The sequence below is a fragment of the Eurytemora carolleeae genome, unplaced genomic scaffold (genome assembly GCF_000591075.1).
Source record: "Eurytemora carolleeae unplaced genomic scaffold, Eaff_2.0 scaffold1061, whole genome shotgun sequence".
NCBI lineage: Eukaryota > Metazoa > Arthropoda > Copepoda > Calanoida > Temoridae > Eurytemora > Eurytemora carolleeae.
Window position 1 is genome coordinate 54003 of NW_019396950.1, and position 26945 is coordinate 80947.

The window sequence follows — 26945 nt, forward strand, 5'->3', positions numbered from 1 at the left end:
AAAAGGAAAAATTCCTTATTTTTTTTTACTTTTTATGACTGACTGAGAAAAGGACAAAAGAAGATAACTCAATTATGTTTGAAAATCCAGCTTTTTACAAGTCATTGGCAAATCAATGCTACATGCGATTAACAAAAATCATATCATTAACCAAACCAAATAATTAAGCCCAAGGAAAAATAGGAAGCAAGATAAGCCTGCTTCGTTTAGTTTGCTGAAAATTCTAATCCAAATTCCCTTATCATTATATTGCGCAAAACTTGTAACATGATTAACCTAGCCTAGCTAGTTCTGTAAATACGTCAAAACATGTATTCTGATTAAATTATGACTACGAGTAACTGGCCTAAATACGCTAATATATATCTGCACTAATCTTGTAGATATTCATATTAAAGTTAATCTTTAACATAGATATCTAAATACACTTTAGTTGGAAGATACTCCGCTTTGATTATAGTGATAGATATCCTTGTCTGAACGAACGAGTGATGAGATTGTGTCCATTGGTTTGGCATTGATAGTTTACTTCCTTGTGTCTATGTTGGCATTGATAGCTGACGAGATCGTGTCCATTAATTGGCTTGGCATTGATAGTTTACTTCCTTGTGTCTGTGTTGACATTGATAGTTGATGAGATAGTGTCCATTAATTGGCTTGGCATTGATAGTTTACTTCCTTGTGTCTATGTTGTCATTGATAGCTGACGAGATCGTGTCCATTAATTGGCTTGGTATTGATAGTTTACTGGCTTGTGTAGGTGTTGACATTGATAGCTGACGAGATCTTGCCCATTAATTGGCTTGGTATTGATAGTTTATTGGCTTGTGTAGGTGTTGACATTGATAGCTGACGAGATCTTGCCCATTAATTGGCTTGGTATTGATAGTTTACTTCCTTGTGTCTGTGTTGACATTGATAGCTGACAAGATTGTGCCCATTAATTGGCTTGGTATTGATAGTTTACAAGCTTGTGTCAGTGTTTATATTGATAGCTGACGAGATTGTGACCATTGGTTTGGCATTGATAGTTTCAACCTCTTGTCCGGTTTGAAATCGATAGTAAAGTGAGATTGAATATTACCTGGATAGATACGGGTTTGGGAACCCCTAATGGAGTAGGGCATTTACTACATATATAACTGTAAGCATTTTCGAAAATCTAAAAACTTTATGACAACGTTTTTGTAATTCTGAGTATCCCTGAGTACTGCACAGATAGACAAAAAAGCAAATTTATAGCACACGTGCTATAATGTACACCTAATTTAACTTTATAGCACACGTGCTGTAATGTACATCTAATTTTACTTTATAGAACGATGATTATTTTACAGCACGTTCATTATAAAATTCACGATGAAGTGAGGAAGAATGATAAAGTACACAATAGTTTTTATAACACATCTTTCGGATGAATTTATTTTCGAAATTCAATATCTAGGAGGAAATTTAGCGTCAGAAATTATTCTTCAATGATTGGAACGTCAGAAACTGTTTCTTCCTTACGCTCCTCACCGCTTCCTTCTTCTTCAGATGCTTCCTCCTGTGATTCTTCTTCGCTTTCTTCTTCTAGAGATTCTTCTTCGTTGTCCTCAGTCTCTTCAGAACGTTCGGCAGCCTCATCACTGTCTTCATCATCATTATCTTCTGCTTCTACTCCTACTTCTGCTTCTTCTTCTGCTTCTTCCCCAGCCTCTTCCTCTACTTCTTCTTCTGCTTCATCTTCTGCTTCTTCAGCACGTCCAGCGGCATCATTATCTTCTTCGGTTTGTTCTTCTGCTTCTTCCTCTACTTCTTTGTCTTCTTCAGTTTTAACCTCATCAGCGCGTTCCTCATTTTCATGTTCTTCCTCATCATCAGATTCCTCCTCATGGTCCTCATCATCATCATCTTCGACTTCTTCAAGTAGTTCTAAGGTCTCCTCCTCCTCCTCCTCCTCCTCCTGCTCTTTTCCAGATCCTTCAACCTCATCTCCACGAGCAAGAGGTTCAGTCTCTAGAACCTCAACAACCTCCCAAGGTCCGACCATCTCCACCTTCATGGTCTTCTCCTCCAGGTCCTCTAGATCCGATCTTGAGATGGTATGAACCATGGGGTTAGTTTTCTCCAGGCTGATCAAGTCCTTGTCCTTCTCCAGGTCTCCTGAGAGAACTATTCCCACCAAAAATACCTAAATATGGTCAAGAAAATTATATAATCAAAAATAACTCACAAAACCCGACCACAAATAAGATTCAAGAGACGTTTAAAGTATTTTGGCGGTCTTGTTGAGTTGTTTATTGTAATTATGGACAGATTATGGACCATTTATAAAAGAACCCCTCTTAAATTATGTTTTTAGTTTATTCTAGTGAAAGTAAATTATTCTGCAAACCTAAAATCTTTATGAAAAATTTTCTTGTAAGCGTTAAAAATAAAAAATTGTTTATTTTTGTAAATTTCTCTATTGATTCTTTAAGCAAGAATGCGCTAGTCACTTTTACAATGAAAACAAACAGTGTAAAAAACAAAACATGAATAAATAATTAATCAATTCCGACTTTAGTTAATCATACAGCAAGGGACAATGAATTCAACTTATTCTATTTTTTAAAAAGTTTTCTAAATACTTACAAATAGTAACTTATTCATATTAGAGCAGTACTCTACGTTTCCTTCTTTAAGTTAAGTACAGTTCAAGTCAACTGCCTGCGTCTTACTACAGGCTTAACCCTGAATAGGAAGGGTTGAATCCGACCCCCCCCCATCCTCTCTTATCCTGTGGCCCACTTTACATAACTGTAAATACGACGTAGGTCTATAGGGTGTTTCTTATAAAACGTAATATTTTTATTTTGTTGAAAGTTTAACCTTTTTCGAATAAAATATAGGGTTTTCAATCTAGAAGTTTTATTTCAGTGTGATAAATAATATCTGCCATTTTTGCGTGGACTCCCTTTGTAAATATTTAACCCTACCTTCCTGGGCCTCAAGCAATAATATTGGGTGAGTGGGGGGGGGGGAGAGAAGAGAGAGTTGTGAAACCTTTATTGCTTTTCCCAGGTTAGTTAGTTAGTTAGATATTGATTTTCTCCTGCCTTTCAAATTATTTGGCTTTTTCCATTTTTGTTTTCTTTATTACTTCGTCTTTTTGCTTTTCTTCATAAAGTTTTTATCCTTTATTGTAGCAAAAATATTTTTCTGCTCCTTTTCCAGTATATGCATAGAGCTTAAAACGTATTTTTCATTTTCTTTTTAATTTTTATTCCGTTAAATTCCGCTTAAATCATTTCCCGCCCCTTTCCCATCATTAGCATTGTTTTTAAAATTATTCTAATACCTACATTCCGACAAAAAAACTTATTCTGCTTCTTTTCAGCCTTGTATTAATTTAAATAAAGATACAATTTGCTTGCTTGTCTGTATCTAATAAATTATACATGTTGAAACGACTGAACCGATTGTGCAGCTCACATGATCCCAGGGAAGGTGAATAACTAAGCGTGAAAAAATGATGATTTTATTTAGATTTTGGAAATCTATATATTGTCAAAAGAATAATTCGAAAAATTTTGAGTTTTACATTTACGAAGAAAAACATAGTCGTTTGAAAAGCAATATTCAAACTCTAAAATTGTTGCATAGCGCCCAGAAATTCTAGTTTATTTATATTTTATGTTTAACATGAATATTGAATAACCATTGGATCTATTTCGTCACTTTATATAACTTTTTTTTTCCAAATTTTGTCTTTATTTTAAATATATTCTTAATTGGCTGCCCCTGGTAACAGTTGGAAACTAGTTTGTTTACAAAACAAGTTGCAGTACACTTACTTCAAGTTGTATATAAATACAGGATTAAATATAATAACATTATTTCAAACTCAACCAAACTTCAGCACTCAGTGTTTAGACTTGACTTGATCATGTTTTGATCATCATTGATCCTTATAGTTGTGACCTGATTGATCTACCTATTTGATCACTGACAAGATTTGATTGAAGAATAAATGAAAATGAATTCTTTCGTCATCTTAATGCTAATTGTACTGCAGGTATGTGCGTAAGGGAGTGTTCGCGTAAAATAAATGGGAGTATATGCTTATGGCGAAAAATAATCTCTTTTAATTGCTGCTAATTATACTTCTATATGTTGCGTCTATATGGAGAAAATTGTTAAACGACTAAAACTGAAGATCTTAGCTTTCATAGAATTTCAGAAAAATGTAATATACGACTAGGATCGTAGAAAAATCAATTCAAATTTACACAAATCATTCAGATATATCTATTATTTATCTATCCAATGTATACAGTTAATATTTAATATTCGCTTTGATACAATACACTTAAACGCCGAAATAGTTAGCTGCAAGTAGAGATGTTAACGTTTTAATTTTTAGGAAATACGATCGTTTCGTTATGAAAACGACGACGAAAAATCGATCGTTTTTAAAAACGTATAGTTTTTTTTGAACAAGTTCGTTTTTAAAAATGCTCGTTTTTAAAACTTTAGTTTTTTAAAACTCTCTTTTTTAAAAACGAACGTTTTTCATAACGAACGTATTTATAAAATTCGTCGGTTCGGTAACTATCGTTACCGAAGAACCTTCTTCGTTACCGACGAACCTTCGTTAACGATCGTAACGACGAACCTTTATTTACGATCATTAACGACGACCCTTCGTTAACGATCGTTAACGAAGAGAGGAAACCGACCTGAAGGGCATATTTTCTATCATTGAGTAGTTCTTAAGAAAATATCAAGGAGTTTTAACTCCTCCACAACTGTTAAACTTCATGTTAGACGACATTCAATAAAGTTGCATGTAATTTTTTTCTCCAAAAACTACCGTTCTGATAAATTTCATCGTTTCGTTAACGATCGTTAACGACGACCCTTCGTTAACGATCGTTAACGACGACACTTCAATAAAAAAAAATTCAAACAATCGTATAAAAAACTGTCGCAAATCGTTTTAATAAAACTATCGTTTTCAATTGCAATTGCTATTCATTTTTTAAAGTTCAAAACGAGTGGGTCGTTTTTAAAAACTATCGTTTTTTCCGAAAACGAAACTATCGTTATTGAAAACGAAACAAAAAACGATCGTATACAAAAACGATTAACAACCCTAGCTGCAAGATGTCTCTACTCTCGGTGATTTGAAGGATTATGAGTGGGAGAGATACCTAGCGGAAAAAAGTCTTATTGTATATAAAACAAATAACCGAATGAAACTAAAGAATGCGTCTGAAAATAGTTGATCACTTCATGTTGTAATATCTGAACGATTTGTTTGAAATTTTAATTATTTAACGGAGTCGAATATTGCAACTTTCTAAATTTGTATGGATGCTACGTTCTTCAGTACAAGTCGTTTTTAACAACACATAGAAAGGACAATTGGTAGCGACCAAAAGGGATTATTTTTCGCCGTAAGCCTATACCCCCTTGTCATTTTTCTTGAACACACTCTTTACTTATAAAAAGATTGTAAACGTAATTCGAAATGACTCTCTGATGGCAATGTTCGATTTTTAAACTGTATCATTTGCCTGATTAAGTTTTATTAATGCTTTGTTTATTAAAATTTCCATTTTCTTTGTGGTTTTCTGTGAAATTTTAATTGCGCATTTCTTGCATAAGAGACCAGTGGCCGAATTTAAAGAATTTGAGCGGCGGTTTAAATTAAAGATGCAGTTTAAATATGGTTGGTTCTACTTAAAATTGTATCAAATGTTTCAAGATTTAAGCCGGCGCTTAATTTAAACCGGGTTTTGGCAGATTTAAACCGCGGCTCAAATTCTTTAAATTCCATCTCAGGTGTCAAGGTTACCGTTAAAAATCTGCATTGGTACCTTTGCATGGAGGGTCTTACAAAATTGCGCTTACAGTCCCCTCTGGGAATTTCAATTGGAAAGAGTGGCATTATTTCACATCGGTGTAATTTTTAGGTGAATATTGGGATACGATTATACAGCAATAGTAACTATTTAGTAGTAGCGTTAGTAGTAGCGTGATGAAATGAAATTTACTTAGTTTAGGGAGTGGTATTAAACCATAGCTCTTGATTAAACATATTTGGTTATGAAAGTTATATTAAATTACACCTTTACTTTAGTAAATTTTAGTTCAGGGAGTTAAATTAAAACATACTTTTAGTTTAGCGAGTAATATTGAAATATACTCTAAAGCTGTATTAAAACATACTTTTAGTTTAGGGAGAAGCATTTAAACATACTTTTAGATCAGGGATTTGAATTAAAACTTACTTTTAGATTAGGTAGATGCATTTAGACATACTTTTAGTTCAGGGAGTTGAATTAAACATACTTTTAGTTCAGTGAGTAATATTGAAATATACTTTCAAGAAGCTGTATTAAAACATACTTTTAGTTATGGAGTTGTATTGGAGCATAGTTTTAGTTTATGGAGTTGTATTAATATACATACTTTGAGTTTCTGGAGTTTTAAAACATACTTATAGTTTAGGGAGTTGTATTGGAACATCTAGTTGAGGAAGTTGTCTTAAAGCATATTCAAGTTTAGGGAATTGTATTGGAGCATTATTTTAGGTTAGGCAATTGTATTGGAGCATTCTTTTAGGTTAGGCAGTTGTATTGGAGCATTCTTCTAGGTTAGGGAATTGTATTGGAGCATTCTTTTAGGTTAGGCAATTGTATTGGAGCATACTTTCTAGGTTAGCAGTTGTATTGGAGCATTCTTTTAGGTTAGGCAGTTGTATTGGAGCATTCTTTCTAGGTTAGGCAATTGGAGCATTCTTCTAGGTTAGGCAGTTGTATTGGAGCATTCTTTTAGGTTATGCAGTTGTATTATAGCATTCTTTCTAGGTTAGGCAGTTGTATTGGAGCATAGTTCTAGGTTAGGCAGTTGTATTGGAGCATTCTTCTAGGTTAGGCAATTGTATTGGAGCATTCTTCTAGGTTAGGCAATTGTATTGGAGCATTCTTCTAGGTTAGGCAATTGTATTGGAGCATTCTTTTATGTTAGGCAGTTGTATTGGAGCATTCTTCTAGGTTATGCAGTTGTATTGGAGCATTCTTTTAGGTTATGCAGTTGTATTGGAGCATTCTTCTAGGTTAGGCAGTTGTATTGGAGCATACTTTTAGGTTAGGCAGTTGTATTGGAGCATTCTTCTAGGTTAGGAGGGAGTTGTATTTTGGAAGTTAAAGTTATGAATGTTCGTAAAGATTTGAATTACTAACTATTTCTGTGTTAAGGGAGCTTCCTGTTTGAACTCTTCTTCCCTCTACAATCTGGGAATATTAAGAGAACGGCGAGATTTAATATCTGATCTGTCTCATGCCATTCACACTATTCAGCATGGCCTTTTGGGTGGAAATAAAAGCCCTGGTAAACTTGGAAAAGGTCTTGGTGGACATGGAAGCGCTCTTGGTGGACGTGGAGGCGCTCTCGGTGGACATGGAGGCCGTCTTGGTGGACATGGAGGCAGTCTAGATGGACATGGAGGCAGTCTAGATGGACATGGAGGCGGTCTAGATGGACATGGAGGCGGTCTAGATGGACATGGAGGTGGTCTTGATGGACATGGAGGCGCTCTAAATGGACATGGAGGCAGTCTTGGAGGACAAGAAGGATNGGACATGGAAGCGCTCTTGGTGGACGTGGAGGCGCTCTCGGTGGACATGGAGGCCGTCTTGGTGGACATGGAGGCAGTCTAGATGGACATGGAGGCGGTCTTGGTGGACATGGAGGCGGTCTTGGTGGACATGGAGGCGGTCTTGGTGGACATGGAGGCAGTCTTGGTGGATATGGAGGCGGTCTTGGTGGACATGGAGGCAGTCTTGGAGGACAAGAAGGATTAGGACTTGGAGGACCACTGTTAAGGGTCAGAAACCGTAGTAGAGGACCTTTAATTCCTGTTGAAGGTTCACTTGGAGGTCCTGTTGACAATCCTCTCGGAGGAGCCTTTGAATATTATGATTATGACGGTCCAGTATTTGGAGGTCCAAGATTTCGTGGAAGAAGATCAGATATGAACATGTCTCGAAGATCAATCAAGAAAGGTTTGAAGAATATAGGATGACTACAAGTACATAGTATGATTATACTCCCTGTGATGCATGTTTATATTTCACTGTTAGGCCTACGTTAGGTTAATGTTATAGTCACTATTCGGCATTATGATAATATTTCACTATTTGGCCTATGGCTAATAAAAATAAATTTATGGACATAAAATTATAATTTTAGTTTTGAGTTTGTATTAATAACTGATTAATTGCCTGAACAATCATTAAATAAAATGTTTGCGAAATTTGAAGTGTTAAGCTGAATCTTACAGTGATTGCAGATCGTCTTTAATGTTTACCGAGTCTCACTGTAGTTTTTTATTGTTCTGTTTAGTTTATAATTGATTAAAACTTCGTGGTTTATGTTTTTCAGTCTCAAAATTCTGCTTGAATCCTTTATCTGGATTTACTTAAAATCGTTATATAGAGGAATGAGGGAATTGATTTAAATGTCCTTCAACATAATCTTGATAATAAATGCAGATATAGGAAAAATCATTATCTAAAATCATTCTCTATTGATATGTAATCATTTTATGTGACCCGTGTACACATTTTTCAATAATTTTTGAATTTTTTTTTTAAATTTCGCTTCCATTCAAAATTGTTTTGATTAAGAAATGGCGAAAAGTATGTTTTCATTGCAAAAAAAATCAATTAAGAATTGACAGACAAATTTTTAAGGTTTGTAGATTGAAAATTCTTCCTAAACTAATTAAAACTCATCAATTCTTATTTATTAAAAATTAAACTTCAGCTTAGAAGCTTCAAAGTAATTAAACTTTCCGAAAGGATTATTCCCAAGCGGCAACTTCCCACGTCTTTCCTAGCCGCAGAGGTCGGCCTCCAGTCGGTTCTAGCCGCGGCGCGCGGCCCCCAGTCTGTTCTAGCCGCGGCGCTCGGCCCCCTAGCCCTTCCTAGCCGCAGTGCTCTGCCCCCATTGCAGCCTGCGGCGCCTCAGAAGGCCTAACCTAACCTTTGTGAAGTTGCCGCTTGGGAAATTGTTCTTTAGGAAGTCGCCCTTGGGAAAATGCCTTCAGGAAACCCGACTTATAAGACCGCATTTTGATTATACACATGTAGGGCTGGGCACGTTCCGACTTTTATAAATTGTTATTTTTCCAATCGTTCTATTCACATTCTATTCCGTTCTAGGTATTCTTAGTAACAGAACAGTCCATCCTGTTCCATTTCGTTCGTTGTGTTCTTATAGTGGAAAACGGTTCCATCCCAAGTGTTAATTTTGTTTTAAGGGGACTCATCAGACACACCCTCTTAATGCTGTGGTGAAAAATAGAGATGGGATTTATCAAATAGGTTGTCAAGTACAATAGATGGCAACAGAAAAATCGACCAACTGCGCACAACGTCATATGTGTCAAATGAAAAAAGAAAGACGACATGTCCTCTAATTAGTTTGTATTATTTCAGAGATTTGGTGGAGATAAATGTCGTCTTTGTAGGAATACGTAAAAAATATTTACAACTCAAAATTAGATAGAATATTTTTACTGTCATTTGGTGGCTTAATTTTTTTTCACTGTATATCTATGTAAACTAAATAGTCTNAAATATGTTTTAACGTTATACTTTCGAATTACAATGTTAAAGGGTTATGTACAATATCAGTTTCAACCCTGTTATTTAGTCTATAGAACGTTAAATGAAAAAGTGTAAAAACAGAAATAAAGAACACATAAAATTGCACTAATTTCGCTAAAAGATAAGCACTTTAGTCTAAAAATATCACTTTTATTTATAGTTTTGTCAGACAGAAAATTTGGGTTGACACTTATGACGTTTAAACAGCTGTACTGAAAGTGTACGCATTCTGTGTTGCCGTCTATTCTACTTGACAACCTATTTGGGATTTATTAGATAAATAATAATATCAAATCTATATTTACACTGAAGGCAGAATTGATAAAAGCTTTTTAAAAAAATGTGTTAGTCAAGGGCAAAAGTGAGATTTTTTTTATATGATGTAATTAAACTTATACGTAATACATGCGTAATTTCAATTGACTCTCCATTTATAGAGTGGCATGTCCGATGTACCTCTGAAACCTTTATTTCTCCATCGTTTCTGAAGCAATTGAAATGCATGAGTCACTTTTGTAGCGAAACCACAAATGAAAATAATCAGTTTTCAAGATGGGAAACATGGATATTTAATGCAATAATTGATCAGACAAAGCTTCCTTTTTTTCTAGACTTAGACATATACATTTTAAAAATACTACGTGTCTGTTTCTAGCTTAAGGGGACTGTAAAGGAAAAATGAAAGGGGGTGTAGGATGAAACCTGAGAATCTGAGGTTTTGAACGATACATATAAGACATCTATCTGATGTTCCTGTTTCGAGAAATTGACATAAAACTGTGTCAAAATTTTACCAAAATGGGCATATGCCAAATTTTGTATAAACCTGAGATACTCAGGTTTCATCCTATATCCCCTTTCATTTTTCCTTTATCCTCCTTTAAGGTTAAAAAGAGAAGTTGGCAAAATAGTGCTCGATTTTTGTGTTAACGTGCACATCTAGATTTGCAGTGTGCTAATATGCCAACATGGTTTGATCATATACATGGTTTGAACATATACATGGTTTGACTATATACATGGTTTGAACATATACATGGTTTGACCATATACACGGTTTGAACATATACATGGTTTGACCATATACATGGTTTGAACATATACATGGTTTGAACATATACATGGTTTGACTATATACATGGTTTGAAAATATACATGGTTTGAACATATACATGGTTTGACTATATACATGGTTTGAACATATACATGGTTTGAACATATACATGGTTTGAACATATACATGGTTTGAATTTATACGGGGTTTGACTATATATATGCTAAATAACTATAATGAGTTTGCATTAAACTGGAAAGATTTTATTTAATCGTTGTGCATTGTACCGGAAAGCAATTTTAAATTGCGTAATATCAATTGTAATAAGGGTTTCCAGCGAAGGAAACATTTCGCGAAAAAATACAAAAATTTTCGGTCGTATTTCGCAAACTTTTCGCGAAATTTTTTTTCGCGATAATGAAAATTGCGAAAATTTCGCGAAAATGCGAAAATATTTTCGCAAAATGCAAAATCCGAACATTTCTTGAAAATACGAAATCTTTTTCGCGAAATGCGAAAATATTGTGTAAACTATATAGGTGCAATAAGTAATTGCTCATAAGAACTTGTGGAATTCTCTGCTCTGACGTCATATAAATAATTTCTCTTTCTTTACTTAAATAAATGTTTAAATTTTCGCATTATTTTTTGCGAAGTTTTGGCATTTTTCGCGAAGTTTTTGCATTAAACCACAAAATTTTCGCAGTTTCTATTTCCCGAAAAATTTGCTCCTTTTCGTAAAACAGATTGAAACGAAATTTTGCGAAAAAAGCGGAAATTTTTGTATATTTGTATTAAAAATTTTGTATTTTCGAATTTTAACGCGTAATTTTCGCAGTTTCTATTTCTCGAAAATTTTTGCCTTTTTTGAAGCAAACGAAATGCAAAATGAAACGAAATGGTCGCAAAAATGCAAAATTTTCGCGAAAAGAATTTTTCCTTTCGCTTTAACCCCTAATTGTGATTTACCCTCTATGTTGATATGTGTTTTTTACGGAGAAAGTGTGTCGGGAAAGTCAGCTGTATGTTAGCGTATCTATATGTGTGTGTATTCAGTGGCCAAAGCACTGTCTATATAAATCAAGCCTAGTAACCATCTATATATTATATTATATTTATACATACATGTACATTTAGTACTGAGTGAACTATACTAAGTACTGAAAATATGTACTTAGAGTGATATTATGTACCATCAAGCAAGGAGTGCACAGTAATAACAAAGTGATATGTTATAGTGTTTAACATTTTATATTTATTATATATCTTTGAAAGTAAGTCTTCGATTTGAAAGTTTAGTAAACAGTGAACAATTGTGGATAAATCATAATATTAATAAAAATGACAAACATGTTCAGTAACAGCTTCGAAGAAAGGTAAATTCTTAAAAATATTTACACTAACAAAAATCTACATTTTACTTCAAAATTATTTATAATTTAATGAATTTGAACCGCGTCGCTTAACAGCCAATCACCGGATCAAATTGCACGTGCTGGCAGTGGCACAGACCTCGAAATTTGTTTAACAAATTATTAAGTTAACCCGACCATGTTTTTAGAAAAAGGCCTAACATCTGGTTAAGGTATGGAGCTGCAATACATGTTCGACATAAACCCATATTTTCAATACAAACTCATTAACAAAAATAGACTACTAACTTTAATAGTTCGGGTGCTAGGGTGGTTTTAAAGAAAATGACAAAGTAAAAACGAATAAATGTAAAAAAGCTCAATCTTTGGTTTTTGACAAATAATTATACACGTGACCCAAGTTAATACATCCATCAAACTGTAATTATTATAATTGTAGCTCTAACAACATAAATGCTTTTTTAGATTTTTTTAACATCAACTAACATTTTGTTAAGTAAAAAAATCAAGGCAATAGTGTCAAAAATACCAGGGCTAGAACAATAAAACTAGAGGGGGCGTCCCCCACCCACCAGCTTTTTTATGGGTTTATTAGTTAAACGTAATGTTTCTGTATTTCTAAATGATAATAAAGCTTATTTGGTTTGGACTGTATACGTACATATAGAGACAACAAAGTCAACTCGGAAGTGTTTTGGAATTGTATTTTAAACATATTTTGATAGAGAGTAACCCTCTTAGGATGAGACTTGAGATAAAAAGTACGAAATTTATGCAGACTTGTTACCATTCTTTCATTAAATAAGATGGCCATTATATAAAGCCTTATTCAAGGTAGGATATTTAAATAATCTTAGATCGTTTTAGGTAGTTTTGGCAGTTTCACCATTTATGGGCAACATTGTATATTGTGTTTTAGCACTTTAAAGTTGCTGGCCAATTATTTTCTAAATTAGAAGGCTAAAATGTGCATTCTCTCACTTCTTGCGCTCCTAATTTTTCCAGGGGGGGGGACGTCCACTCTCCCCCCCCCCTTAAGCCGTCGAGTGTTGCAGTTTACAAGTGTATAATTTGTTCCACATTATCGACCAGCTAGGTCACATTATCGACCAGCTAGGTCACATTATCGACCAGGTGTCTTGACTTATTATTTTAATTGATCCTGCATGAAAGTTTGAATTCTAATCCCGCATCATGCATTATATTATATTTGTTTATTTATTGCATATTAGCAATAATGTAAACATAACATTGCTACGCTATAGTTTTCCACCCTTATTTATTGAAAATTAAACTTATCAGAGCCCGTTCTCTACATAATAATGTTTAAACCAAAGACTTTGCTAATTAAAGATAGCGCATCAGAAAATCTACGCAAATTTGACGCATTTACTTTAAAATTAATTTTACTAAAATATGACTTTCTAAATTACATGTCATTTTTTTGTTTTCTGGTTGGTATTAAACAATTTTGCAAATGATGGAAGAAGACATTTAAGAATATTCACAACTGTCATATTTTGTGGGACAATTTTGCACTTATACGCGGACTACACGTGGTTAGGAGTGCAGGGTTTTTTTTTAAATTAAGTAAATGTAATGTGGCCACTGGCCAGACTAAGGCCCGTACCCCGGGGGAAGGGGGGGGGGCAAGGGGTCAGGTGCACCCCCCTTTCTCCTAAAGAGGGGTACAATGACGAATTTGCCCCCCCTTTTTTGTAAATAAGTTGCTTGGTAAAATCTTGAAAAATTGAGATATAATGTAATCAAACTTTTCAAAATTTGTTATTATTCTGTATAACTGTATAGTTTATATATATGCTATTTCTTTACTAAAGTTGTTCCCTGAGACCAACCAAATTTAACCTTCTTGGAGAAATATTTGTCCTGGGGTAAGATTTTCATAGTAAACTGTTTTCTTGTTCTTTCGCATGTTGATTATACATGAATACATAAAATGTAATAAATATGTTTCAGTATTATAAAATCTATTCAATTTTGCAGAAACATTGCCTTAGTTTCAATATTTTGCAGAAACATTGCCTTAGTTTCAATATTTTGCAGAAACATTGCCTTAGTTTCAATATTTTGTCCAGACAATTCAAAATCAATGAACGTGAGTAGTAATATTAAAATTATCAAAATTTTCTGTCTTACAAAATTTTAAAATTTGAGATAAAAACTGAATTATGAAAATTTTCCTTGTATACTATAAAATAAACATCCAATTNAATTTCCAGGGAATTTCTTAAGAACATTCCTCTGAAATTATCCAGAATTGGTCACCAGTTTGATAGATTTTTTGGGGATCAGATTTTAAAGACACAGTTTTGAGGAAATCCTGATAATTTTTCCTTAATTTTTCATTAATTTTTCCCAACAAACTTTATCACCATTTCCCTTGTCGTATTCATAATAATCCCTGTAGGGTCCTATAATGGAAGAAAATCAATGATAGTTGATAGATAGATAGAAGGAATGACAAAAGATAGATAGATAGATATTTAGAAGGAAGGAGAGAGGGATTCTCTAGTAGTAGTCAGCAGTCAGCTGATGGTTGGTTCACTGTACACTCGGACTCGGAGTACGGGAGCACCGGTTTCCTCTATATTGAATTTTCATTATCTATTATTTAAATGTAGACTTGTATTTCACTCCAGGACCACCATTATTGTACCATCTAAATCTGAATGTACTGTACGCATGATAAAGTACATACATATAATTATCTTAAGGTAAAGTAATGTAATCCTGTGAAGGAAAACAAGATTTAAAGATTATTACTTTGTCAAGTATTTTTTTGATAAGCATATTCCTTTGACAGGTATTTCTTAGACAACTATTCCTAAATCAAGCATTTCTTTAACAAGTATTTCTTTGACAAGCGCTCCTAATTAATAAGTTTTTCTTTGACAAATTTTTATGTGACAAACATTCAATTCTATTCTTTTGATTTACAATTCTTTGGCAAGTTTTTCGTTAAACATCATTTTAATTTGACAAGCAATTCTATGATGGTATTATTCCTTTGAGAAGTATTTGCTTGAAAAGTATTCCATTAACAAGTATTAAACATGTGTTTATTTCACAAGAATTTCTTTGACAAGTTTTCCTTCGACAAGTACTCAAGTACAAGCATTCATTTGACAAGTATTCCTTTAACAAGTATTCCTTTTACAAGTATTCATTTGACAAGTATTCTTTCGACAAATATTCCTTTGACAAGCATTCCTTCTAAAAGTATTCCTTTGACAAGTATTCCTTCTGACAAGTATTCCTTTGACAAGTATTCCTTTGACAAGTATTCCTTTGAGAAGTATTCCTGTGATAAGAATTACTTTGATAAGTATTCCTTTGATAAGTGTATTTATTGAGGATTTCGTGAAACATCATTTCTTTGACAAGCAATTCTATGATGGTATTATTCCTTTGAGAAGTATTTGCTTGAAAAGTATTCCATTAACAAGTATTACACATGTGTTTATTTCACAAGAATTTCTTTGGAAAGTTTTCCTTTGACAAGTACTCCTTTGACAAGTATTCCTTTAACAAGTGTTCTTTTGACATGTTTTCCTTTGAAAAGTATTCCTTTGACAAGTATTCCTTTGACCAGTATTTCTTTGACAAGTATTCCTTTGACAAGTATTCCTTCGACAAGTTTTCCTTTGACAAGTATTCCTTTAAAAAGTATACCTTTGACAAGTATTCCTTTTACAAGTATTCCTTTGACAAGTATTCCTTTGACCAGTATTCCTTTGACAAGTATTCCTTTGACAAGCATTCCTTCTACAAGTATTCCTTTGACAAGTATTCCTTTGACAAGTATTCATTTGACAAGTATTTCTTTGACAAGTATTCCTTTGACAAGTATTCCTTTAACAAGTATTCCTTTGACAAGAATTCCTTTGACAAGTATTCCTTTGACAAGTATACCTTTGACAAGTATTCCTGTGATAAGTATTCCTTTGATAAGTGTATTTATTGAGGCATTTTTGCAAATGTACACTTTAAAGTGTACAATGAGTTAAAATTACAACCATTTCAGTTTGATAAAAATGTCTTTTTTGATGTTGGTATTTATACGGTTGTGAGGTTCTGGTTCTGAGTAGGTAAGAAAAAATACAAATTTTCCAAGATTTGGTTTCGTAAAATGTGAAAAATACTTTGCTTTTACGGGCAGCCGTAGTACATTTGAATTACCAAGCCGGGTCAACCTTTCCGTACCTAGATTGTACTGTATCACCCAGACATTGTGTAAATGAAGCATACACTCAATATAACTAGCCGGTGCAACAAGGTTGAAGTGGTCAGACTTTAGGTTGAATTTTCTTTTACTGAATGGTCAGGGGTGCGTGCTGTACATGAATAAAAATCAGAAAATGTTTGCAACCTTAGCTTCTCAGAATGTTGAAAAAGAAAATCTTTATCTTATCTCTAAATATCATTATTTACTTTTCTAGCAAATTATAATTTATTTCATAGATACGAATAACGTGCTATACAAAGATATTTTGAGCATGTTTCACGAGATTATAAACATAAATCTATTTTTCTAAATTTTTTATCAAACATTTTTCTGAGCTCTGTACTATCTGCTTCTAATTTCTACCTTAACTTCAAATGGAAAAGGTCCATTTGTGAACCCAGATTGTGGTTCTAGGCTCGGGGGAGCATTCCCTACCTACAGCAAAATCAAGTTTATCATCAGGAACTCAAACTACATTCTTGGGGTTTAAAACCTTTGTTATACATACAATTATTCATAATTTGTTTAAAGGAATTGAGTCTTTGCCACAAACTCTGATTTTATAATGCCTATATCTTTTGAACCCAATGTCGTAAATCTTTGATATTTCAAACTTGTATTATTTGATCTAACAGAATTCATAGTTTGAAATATCTAAGGTCCTACGACATTGGAATCCAAAGATACATGATTTAGAAAAGCAGAGTTTATGGCAAAGACTCAATTCTTTTAGAAGTTGTTTAAGATTTGTAGTTGATGCTACTTCCTATTTGATTTTTCTACACAAATAAATTTTTATAAATCCTAAATAAAATCCTAAAAACATACCATGGAGAATTTGAAGTTGAGCATGAGGTTAGCAAAGAAAATAAAGTTTTCCATTCTTGCCATAGTCTCTCCTAAGCATCTAAATATATATTTGAAGTTTAACCAATAAATAAAAAGGATTCATATTGATATAAAACTTACCTTCTGCGCCCAATACCAAATGGAAAAAGCATCTCATCTGCCTTAAACTTGCCCCCTTCCACAAATCTAATATTGATTATTCAGTTAACTAAGAATTGAAGCAGAATATTCTAAAACTCTTCAAGGGATTCAAGAGAAGGTTAAAGAAGTGTTAGCTGAAATTGTCAGGCTAAACGATGTTGAAAGATATATTATTTGAGGGCTGTGTCAAACTTAAGAAATTAGGAAAAAATGTTTAAGATGGAGGACATTGCCAGGGAAAGGTTTATTTTGTGATGTTAATGTTGCATGGGGTAAATTAAACAATGTAAAGCAAGTATTACCGCTCTGGCCTGAACTGTAGAGGATCCCCCCAATGATCTTCATCCATATGTAGAGTATATGTGTTGTAGAATACTGAAGCATTTGGTGGCAGCTTGTAGTCCTTAAACTGAACCTCTTTTTTAGCTAGAAAAAAAATGATGTCATACTCTTGGATATGCAGAAAATGATAAAAAAAAAATGTTGATACTATGCAAATGGATCCGGTTGCAATTTGACTGCTTTGTATTGAAAGTTTAGTAATGCTTTAACCTGTTCTGGGTGGACCAAAAGGGGCAATGTTGCAAACACGCCAGATCTCTGCCATTGTAGCTTCTGCGTAAGGGAGCTTCTCCTAAAATATTACACAATCACAGCTTTCATCATACAATGATTATTGTATCGTTATAACTGAATAGGGTAAAACCAGATTAAAATATAGTTTATAAAAATGTGGAACTACCCAGGTAACAAAAGTGAGGAATTTCCTGAAAATCCCCCGCCTTGGTGACTAATTTTGGACAATTTCCAGGGAATTTCTTAAGAACATTCCTCTGAAATTATCCAGAATTGATCACCAATTTGTTAGATTTTTTGGGGATCAGATTTTAAAGACACAGTTTTGAGGAAATCCTGATAATTTTTCCTTAATTTTTCCTTAATTTTTCCCAAGAAACTCTAATGGATTTCTTCGGAAATTTTTCCTTCAAGGTCTTTGGAATTTTCCTGGAAATTCCTCAGAACTTGTTTGCTAATTTTACAGATTTTTTGGAGGAACTTAGAAGGAGACTTAGTTTAAAAAAAGTCCTGAGAATTCTTTTGAATTTTTCTCAAGAAATTCTTTCTTTTTATGTAACCATTTGTAAAAATTTTTGTTATAAAAAGATTATATTTATTTTTTATTTGTCATTGACAATTCAGCTCTCTGAAAATACAAAATGCTAGCCAACTTCAGTGGAATCAAAAACAACCATACCATTCGGACTCATAAAAAGTTGGATTGGCAATATAAATAGTTATTAAGATATTCACTACTATTGGGTTTAAGAAATAGCCTCTTTTAATAATTTCTTCTTTATCAACAATTGATTGACCTTCATACCTTGTCTTCCCAAGATATAGCAGGCTTGTCTTTCATTACAGAATCCATCTCATCTTGAACTTTTTGTTGAACTTCAGGATAGTTCAGCATCATTGCAATAATGAACTAAAAAATAATTTAAATTACGGGTCACTACACTGACATCAACAGACCGTAATATTAATTTTGCCCTCTGTGTTTCAAAATGAGTAGCCTCTTATGCAAAATTTGCGAATTATTTCTTTTGAAGTATTATGGAGTTAGAAAGGTGAACCAAAGCTATGCATTGAAACTCGAATTACACCAAACTAGATCTTGCTCAAAAAGTTGATGAACATTTTTTTTATAGCTGCCTAAATCAGTGTGTATCTAAGAGTACAACATTTTAAACCATGCATAATGCATATGTCAAAAATTATTCACTAAACAGACCTAAATAATTGTTGACTTAAGAATTCAGCATAGGCAAGATAAAGATTATTTCAATTTTTCCTTGTTTGATATTGATTATTTCAGTCAAAACATTATGGCTAGTACATTATCTTTAAAGAAACTATAAAAAGGGTCACACAATATTATATACTGATGTTATCATTTCAGTTTGACTCACCTCCTGTGTTTTACTGGTAGTTTCTGCTCCAGCCAGAAACATATCCATACATATGTGAACCAGTTGGTCCTCTGTATAGATTCCAGTCTCATCTTTCAGAACTTTGTCCAAAAATGCATCTAAAGATAGGATTCTTAAGCCTAATCTTAAAAATAAGTAGGAACCATGTCGGACATACATTTTGATTATTTTATGTAAAGAACAAACTTTGGTGCAGGGTATTGACTGCAGTATGGTCTCTGTTGATTAAACTGTAATTAATTAGGCAGCTCTTGTGATGGTTTCTTCATAGACTTAGTCCTGTGTGATGCATACTACATGCATTTGTATGTATCTATGTATATATATTTATATGTTAGCTATAGCTGATCAAACAGCTGAATTGAATTGGCTGACATTTTTTTGAGGGAATTCATGGGTAACCCAGGGGTAACATAGGCTATAAAAAATCGAAATTTAGTGAGCCAGTGGCATGTTTGATTTTTTACAGTTATCTCCAACTATAATAAATTAGGAATAAACATAATTGTACACTCAAGGTAACTAGGAGACAGGTGAAAAAAGAATGAGTGATAAGTACAGAGGCTTATAATTCCCTGTGAACTTGGGACTGGGCTTCATTCTTTAAGAACAATCGCTTTCACAAGAAAGAACGGAACTATCAAGAATGATCCCATCGTTTTGAAATGAATGGAACCCAAAGAATGCATTCTTAAAATATTGGAACGGAATGAAAATTAGCTTAAAAGAATATTTAAAATCAGGATCCCATTCTTATTATCAAGAATGTGTCAGGAAGGCGTTTTAAATCAGGAATGTGTTCTAAATCATCTAGATATAATTAAATTATTAATACTTTAAATTATTGATTATGAAAATTCATTATTTTTTCAAAAACATAAATTGTACACCCTCTTTTTTAAGATAAACCTGGATCTCAGAACTTACACCCATCATACATTTTAAGGATTTTCAGAGAGAAGGGGGAATGATTTTTCAAAAAATAAACACCCCTCTGCATCCATACATACTACATACTCACTTACCAATGTAGCAACTAGGATCCTCTGCAACCATTTTCATCTTACGTTCTGTTACAGTTTCTTGTAAACTTTCCTGCAACATATTTTATAAAAAAAATTGAAATGTTTCCTCCACATGCTAAGAGTTTTGATTGCTATATTGGAGCCATCAAAGGGACTGTCTGTAATTTTATGTGACCTTCCATTTATTTTAAACAATTTATTTTTTAATTAAAATTTTTTTAAGACAAAATTTAAAAAGAGCAATGAATTTGTTTTTCTATAACCCTTTTATCTTCTTTTTATCTGATCATACATCTGTTTCTGTTCTACTCTTTTAGATCTACACATTCTAGTTTCTTGTAGACAACGAAAAAATGCATTTTGACACATATTTATGGAAAAATAAAAGTGGGGTTTGAAAATTCTGAGGTATTCCATTGCCAGAATTCTGCCTTAATGATGAAAAATGGGATAGGAAAGGTTAGGCTAGGAGACGATATTTTCAACAAAAGAATTCCCGATTCTTGTAAGTTCATCTTGGAAACAGTGCTTTAAATAATGGCCTCATCTACAGCAATCTTTTCATTGTAGCTGGCAGAGTATGAACCGATATCAATGTGCATGGAGCATCTATCAGGATTCTACTTTCTATATTTCCATTTTCATTGATTCTGGCAATTTCCTAGTAGGGTGTACTGCCAAGTAATTCTACACAGGCTTTTGTTAAGCCACAAGAAACTGGAGAGAGTTTTATAAGAACCTGACTGTTCTGAACTTCCTTGATGTTTACACATAGAAACAGATTCAATAAAAAGAATTAACTTCTTTCTGACGAGTTCGGATACTTATTAAGAGCTAACCAGGTTTTTTTTAAGGAGTATATTTAAAGCTGCTAATAGTAAAATCTGGATCCAGCTAGGTAGAAAACCTCCATTCTCCAGGTTAATACAGCTTTAAAAGATCAATGCAGGCCTTCAATGTTTCTTGTAGTTCCGTTTATTTTTTTTCCATTTGTGTGCTGGGGTGTATCGGGGGATATATAACCTTGGCTAAAGTTTCTCTCATTTGCTATTTTCTCTCCCTCACCCTGTAACTCTGAGTACATTTAGAAGCACTGAGCCAGGGCCAGTTGCTGCTCTGAAAGCTAGATGTACACTGAGACCCTCCATTTTAAAAGGGTCATTCCTGATTAACAACATTATTCAGTATCCATGATATTCTATCCTTATCTATAATGTGGAATATAACCTCATTTTTCTCATTAAGTGTTTAATCCTTAAAATTTCTCCTTCATTTATGAAGCAATAAATGTCTAAGTCACTTCTGTAGTGCAAACAAATGAAAAAAATACGTTTTCAAAACAAAAACATGAATATTTATTTCATACTAATAAGTTGGATATGCCATATTATCAACAGAGGATCACTTTAAAATACGTTAACAGTCTCTTCAAGGAAAATTTAACTAATTTGGGAAAGGAATTTTAGTATTGTTCAGGCTTACCTTGAAGTGTGTTATTCCTTCCAACAAACTATCAAATTTTGCTTTGTAGGGAGGAAAGAATCTAACAAATAATAATTATAACAAAAATAAAAGATATGATTATTATTCAACATAGAATTAAACCAAATCAGTGCTAAATACGATTAACCTCATACTTATTGAATTGTCAATAAAAAGATACCAGGGGTGGTACTGGTATAAAGGAATTTACTGGGATGAGCCAACTCAAAATTTTTTATAGGAGTCAACAATTTATCAGGGGTGAGCCATTACTTCAGTGCTGGCCCCTGTTAGGCACAGTTTGAATTAATCAAAATTTCACACTTGGATATTAGGTTGTCCGCAACTGGAAAAACTGAATTAAAATTTATGTTATAAACTATTAAAATGTTCCTAAGAAATGGGATACTTCCAAAAGGTTTTCCAATAACATCTCGACCCAACCTCATGAATGCATTTGTATGTTCTAAGGACAAAGAAAATGTTTAATTTTGAGTTTGTTTAAACTTGAATTTTTTCTGAAAAATTGGCTAGTAAATTAATCTATTAATTTTGTAGCTATAAATGCGAAACTATTGTTACATGTTACTGAAAGCATGTCTAGGTTTGCAATGTAACATTGCAAATCTAGACATGCAAAATAATGTTTCAACCCAGGGCTAGATGCAAAATAACGTTGTAACACTAGGTTTAGATGCCAAGGTATGTTACAACACTCTAGGGATTCAAAAAAACATTGCAACCCTAGGAATGTAATGTAACATTGCCTCTTTATGAATGCAATGTAATAATGCAACCCTAGGGATGCAATGTAACATTGGAACCAATGCAAAGTAATGATGCAAATCTAGGGATGCAAAGTAACAATGCAAACATTTACATTTATATTGCAACTCTGTTTTTTGGGTTGCAATATGTAAATATTAGGGATTCAATGAATAATTGTGTGTTCATTTGGTTTAAAAGTCGGAGTAAAGAGTAAAGATACTTAAGAAGTACTGACAAAAATAAATACCTATAAGTTTGAACATGTTTTCATCATCATAATTAAATCTTCCTGCTGCTATTAGGTTCCAGATTACATTCAAAGATGCACAGCTAAATATTTGTCCTAAACATAAGAAGATTAAAATATTTGAAAAATTAAACATAAAAAATGACTTACCAATATTTTTTACAATTCCTGTTTCTTCATTTCTTCTCTATACCATAACTGTTTTAATTAAAAAAATCTGTTTTACTAATTCATGGCAAATATATGATTTAAAAAAAATGTGTCTTGATAACAACCGATAAATAGCAAAACTTTTGTTATCTTTAAATTAAAAATACCATATTAATTGATATAGTTTTTAGGATTTTTTCATGGGGAAGTGTTTTTTTACTGGTTTCAAGTTGATCTTTGCTTGCACAACCACTTCTTTTTGTTCTTAATTTCAAGCCTTCAGAAACGTTTGCACATGCATACCAATTTCAACCATTACAAATTTCTTAACTGAATATCAATTTATCCGCTGTTTAAAGTATTTAAAAAAAAACAATTTCCTTTTTGATAAAGTCCATAAGAATTGTTGTCTCATAAACCATTGATTCAGCTGAAGCTGACTTGCCAAATCCCATATCTCGAAGGGTTTTCAAAGTAAATCTTCTTAGCTCTTTCCACTGAAATAAAACACAATAAATTTTCTGTTTATTTTTAAGTTTGACCCTGTTCCGATTGGGCTAGAGCAATTTTCAAGACCAGCTCATTAATCATCGATTTTAAATAGTTAGGGTTCAAGAGAGGATTTGCAAGAAGTTCAAAAAGTACATCGGAAAAACGTTCAAAGACATAGTTTTACTTTTTACAAATATTAACATGTGGCACATGATATTACATCCATTTTTCAAGGTCTTTATAAATATATAAGTTTTAACCCTTTAGATTAATTAATAAAAAAGTTATTAACCAAATCAGATTTTTTCTAAACACCGACCCCCCATTTGACTAATTTGTTTTTAATTATGAAGTTGAAAAAGTAAAGAAGTTTTAATGTTCTGATGTCAGTTGTTATTTAGAAAATAACTTGAGGAGGTGGAGAGGGTGGAAAAAACACTCCCTCCCCCCAATCTTAAACCCTTTTTTAACTTACCTGGGTTACTTGATCAATTCCACTGTCTTGCAATGGAGTTCCAAAGAAAGAAATAGATGATGTGGGATTAAAGCCAAATCTGATCAATGATCCAGTGGAAAAATAAGCCCTGAACATAATTTTCTTATTGATTAAAGTCAAACTTCTTAATTAACATTTAAAGAGACTGCATGAACAAACTTTCAATTGACTTTCCTTTAATAGAGTGAATAGCTGATTCACAGTGGTACCCTTAGAAGGGTTTTCTGATTAAGTATGAATTAGATATTCATGTCTATCTTTCTGAAAACTATTGTGGGTTCACCACAAAAGTAATTTTACTACAGAAACATAATTGGAAAAATTGTCAGAATTAAGACCTTTCTAGCTATAAGTACAAGGATATCTTCCACATTTTTTATCAAATTTGTAAAGAGTAATGTTGTAAATCGGGCATGTTCCTTTGAAAATCACTTAAAATATTAATGACAGTCCCGCTAATTTGTGTGAATAACTATTTTTTCCCCCTGTTCTTTACCTGCTATCAAGGTCTTCATGAAAAGTTGCCTCTTTAATTTCTGAAAAAAAATATATATATTTTTGAAACTTTTTGAAAATTATTAAAGACGTACCTTCATACCTTCCCAGTATAACCATATTTTGTAGACCTAGGAGTACTCGGACAACAGGACCAAACATTTTACTAAATAAAAACCGTTTCATAAATGGACACTGAATAGGCACTAGGCAAGACATTTCTATAGACTGGACATTTCAAGTTTAACTAAATTCCCTTTCTGATAGAGACATTTCATGGACAGGACAAGTCAGGGAGTGGTAAAGACAGAACAAGTCAGGTAGTTCCTGAGTTATGATCGGACATCCAAACATCAGACTGATAAACTTTAATTACTATACATATACTTTGCTTGTCTCATTGTTTCTTTGTATCCAATAAACTTAAAAATGGCTGAACTGATCGGGCTCACAGTTTTATGGCAACTCATATGACCCTTGGGAAGATTTATGGCTTGTCAAAGTTAATAGAATTAGACATCTATTCTTTAAGTAAACAGGCAAATTTAAATCAAAAAATCCATAAATTAAGATTTACAAATAAAATGGCTGCAGCTCGAAGAGCAAAACCTAGAAAAGGGTAACTTAGGTAGATGGGGTCAACTTTAATAGCAAATAGCAAAAACTTAGTTTTTCGGTAAATTTTAAAATACTAGGTATCATCTTCGATTTCAACTTTTAATTGTTGCTACTTTAATGATTTTGTTGTGGATATAAAAAATCGGAATTTTTTGAAGGAAAATTTTTCGATTCTATTTCTTGGAGTTGAGTTCAGGCCTGATTGGTTCAGCCATTTAGAATTTTATTGGATACAAACAGACAAGCAAAATTTATATAAAGATTTTAGACTTCAAACTTCTTAAATTTGATAAATTCATGTAAATTATGTTCCAAAAATAATGAATACATGAGATTAAAAAAACACAAATAGCACAATAAAAAAATTACCTTAAAGAATGAAATCCTAGATGGGGTACTGGGTCTAAACTGACCATTGTTGGCAGAGCTCCTAAATAATCATGTTTTATTTTATATTTTATAATAATTTTAAGGGACACACCATGATATAGGGTGATGGAAAATAAGGATATTACACTTAAGTCTGTTTCTAACGACTCAATCCCAGTAAAAAAATTATTTTTATATCTATTAATATTCTTTCAGGCAAAAACATGATTCATTTTTTGATGTATTTACCTATAACGGGATGTATTCTTGGTCCAGGTGGCGGGTTCTTCCATTCTGTATGTTTTCTCACATACAAAGCTAAAAAGTAATGTTTAATTTTGCAACAAAAATTAGAATTAAGCAAAACAAGTTTTATAAATGCATAAAATGCTTATTTTTTATGATCCGTGGACCAAATTGGTTAAATTACAAGTTAAAAATAACATTTGAAAATGCTAGAAACTATGAGTGAAGCGCCCTTGTAGCCTGTTTTGGAGTAAGCTAAAGGTTGCATGATCTTGAGCAAAAATCATTGAGAATTTTACCAATTACTTCTTTAAAACAATTAAACGCCAAAAGTAAGAGATTCATACTTTTAAAATTTGCATTTCAGTTTTGATCGCTGTGGTTAACAATCCGGAAAAGCATTTTTTTTTATAAAGTTGTTATCTCTGTTTGTTTGTCCTATCATAACTCAGGAACCCCTTGACCGATTTGCCTCAAACTTTGATTGGAGAACTCTGAAGGCCTACGGAAATGTTCTTAGCTTGGTTTTTAGATTTTAAGCATAGCGTGTCGACTTTAATGGCGAAAATTTAGTTTCCCGGTAAGATCGTTAAAGTGCGGGTAAACGGCGGGAATAACTTTTAGTAACCTTGCAGTGCTGGGTTCCCAAGCGATTATACTATGTTATATTATACTTCAATCTGTGATTTTGAATCTACTAAAATATCGGTTAAGGTCATACCCAATATCAATGTGAAAGCTGTGAGGCAGAGCAAAAAAGACACGATCATCCTGTTCCAAAGCTGAAACTCAACTGAGCACATATTTGTTTTGTTGTGTGCCTATTATCTGTGTTCTCTATATGTTATAATTCTAAGCGCTACATAATAATGCATTGTATAACTTTCTGGCCCAGCAACCAAATCTTTTAAAAGAAGATTCAAATTTTATCTCAATATGGTGAGATACGTATTATTGTTTATGAAAGTTCTATCGACAACAAAAATACTATTATATTGTTATCAAATTCAATTGTTTTATTTTATTCTATAGTAACAGAACCAACATAGCGAGAGGAGGGTGGGTGGGTGGTTATTTCCAATACTCCTTTCAGCAAATTGTCACCAGAATTTTTCTTTCAAAAGACGAAGCATTTTGAAATGAACTTAAAGGGACTGTAAGCATAATTTTAAGTTACCCTTTGTGCATAAAGAGGACAGTGCTCGATTTATAGCGGTATACTCTTTGAAATATCATCGAGGCCAGAGAACTCTGTGTTT

The 26945-nt window shown here is 33.0% G+C and overlaps 4 protein-coding genes across 7 annotated transcripts in view; 2 read left to right on the top strand and 2 right to left on the bottom strand.

Moving 5' to 3' along the window:
* Positions 1-1455: 1455 nt before the first annotated feature.
* Positions 1456-2720, bottom strand: LOC111710427 (glutamic acid-rich protein). Its single transcript, XM_023484512.1, has 2 exons — positions 2617-2720; positions 1456-2173 (listed from the first exon to the last, which is right to left on the bottom strand). The coding sequence occupies exons 1-2, from the start codon at positions 2632-2634 to the stop codon at positions 1466-1468; spliced, it is 726 nt and encodes a 241-aa protein (XP_023340280.1). The 5' UTR covers positions 2635-2720; the 3' UTR covers positions 1456-1465.
* Positions 2721-3846: 1126 nt separating this feature from the next.
* On the top strand, positions 3847-8214 carry LOC111710428 (glycine-rich protein 5). Of its 4 annotated transcripts, none has more exons than XM_023484514.1 (4): positions 3847-4039; positions 7230-7584; positions 7704-7766; positions 7809-8214. In XM_023484514.1, exons 1-4 carry the CDS (start codon positions 3995-3997, stop codon positions 8054-8056), a joined length of 711 nt encoding a protein of 236 aa, XP_023340282.1. In that variant the 5' UTR covers positions 3847-3994; the 3' UTR covers positions 8057-8214. The 4 variants fall into 4 exon arrangements, with proteins under 4 accessions (XP_023340282.1, XP_023340284.1, XP_023340281.1 ...); XM_023484516.1 differs by having other exon boundaries at positions 7230-7389; positions 7614-7766; XM_023484513.1 differs by having other exon boundaries at positions 3849-4039; positions 7704-8214.
* A 3736-nt stretch (positions 8215-11950) lies between these two features.
* LOC111710421 (probable C-mannosyltransferase DPY19L2) overlaps positions 11951-26945 on the top strand; it is a 29215-nt gene continuing 14220 nt past the window's right edge. The window contains exon 1 of the mRNA XM_023484505.1: positions 11951-12074. The gene's annotated coding sequence lies outside the window, so the exon portion shown is untranslated. The remainder of the gene's footprint in view (positions 12075-26945) is intronic.
* On the bottom strand, positions 16555-26513 carry LOC111710422 (methyl farnesoate epoxidase). The gene is made up of 19 exons (XM_023484506.1): positions 26408-26513; positions 25690-25758; positions 25441-25501; positions 24549-24619; positions 24455-24494; positions 23938-24046; positions 23351-23467; positions 22971-23007; positions 22821-22916; positions 22199-22271; positions 21806-21866; positions 20324-20393; positions 19278-19396; positions 18689-18793; positions 17860-17941; positions 17610-17733; positions 17287-17352; positions 17146-17224; positions 16555-16752 (listed from the first exon to the last, which is right to left on the bottom strand). Exons 1-19 carry the CDS (start codon positions 26487-26489, stop codon positions 16660-16662), a joined length of 1554 nt encoding a protein of 517 aa, XP_023340274.1. The 5' UTR covers positions 26490-26513; the 3' UTR covers positions 16555-16659.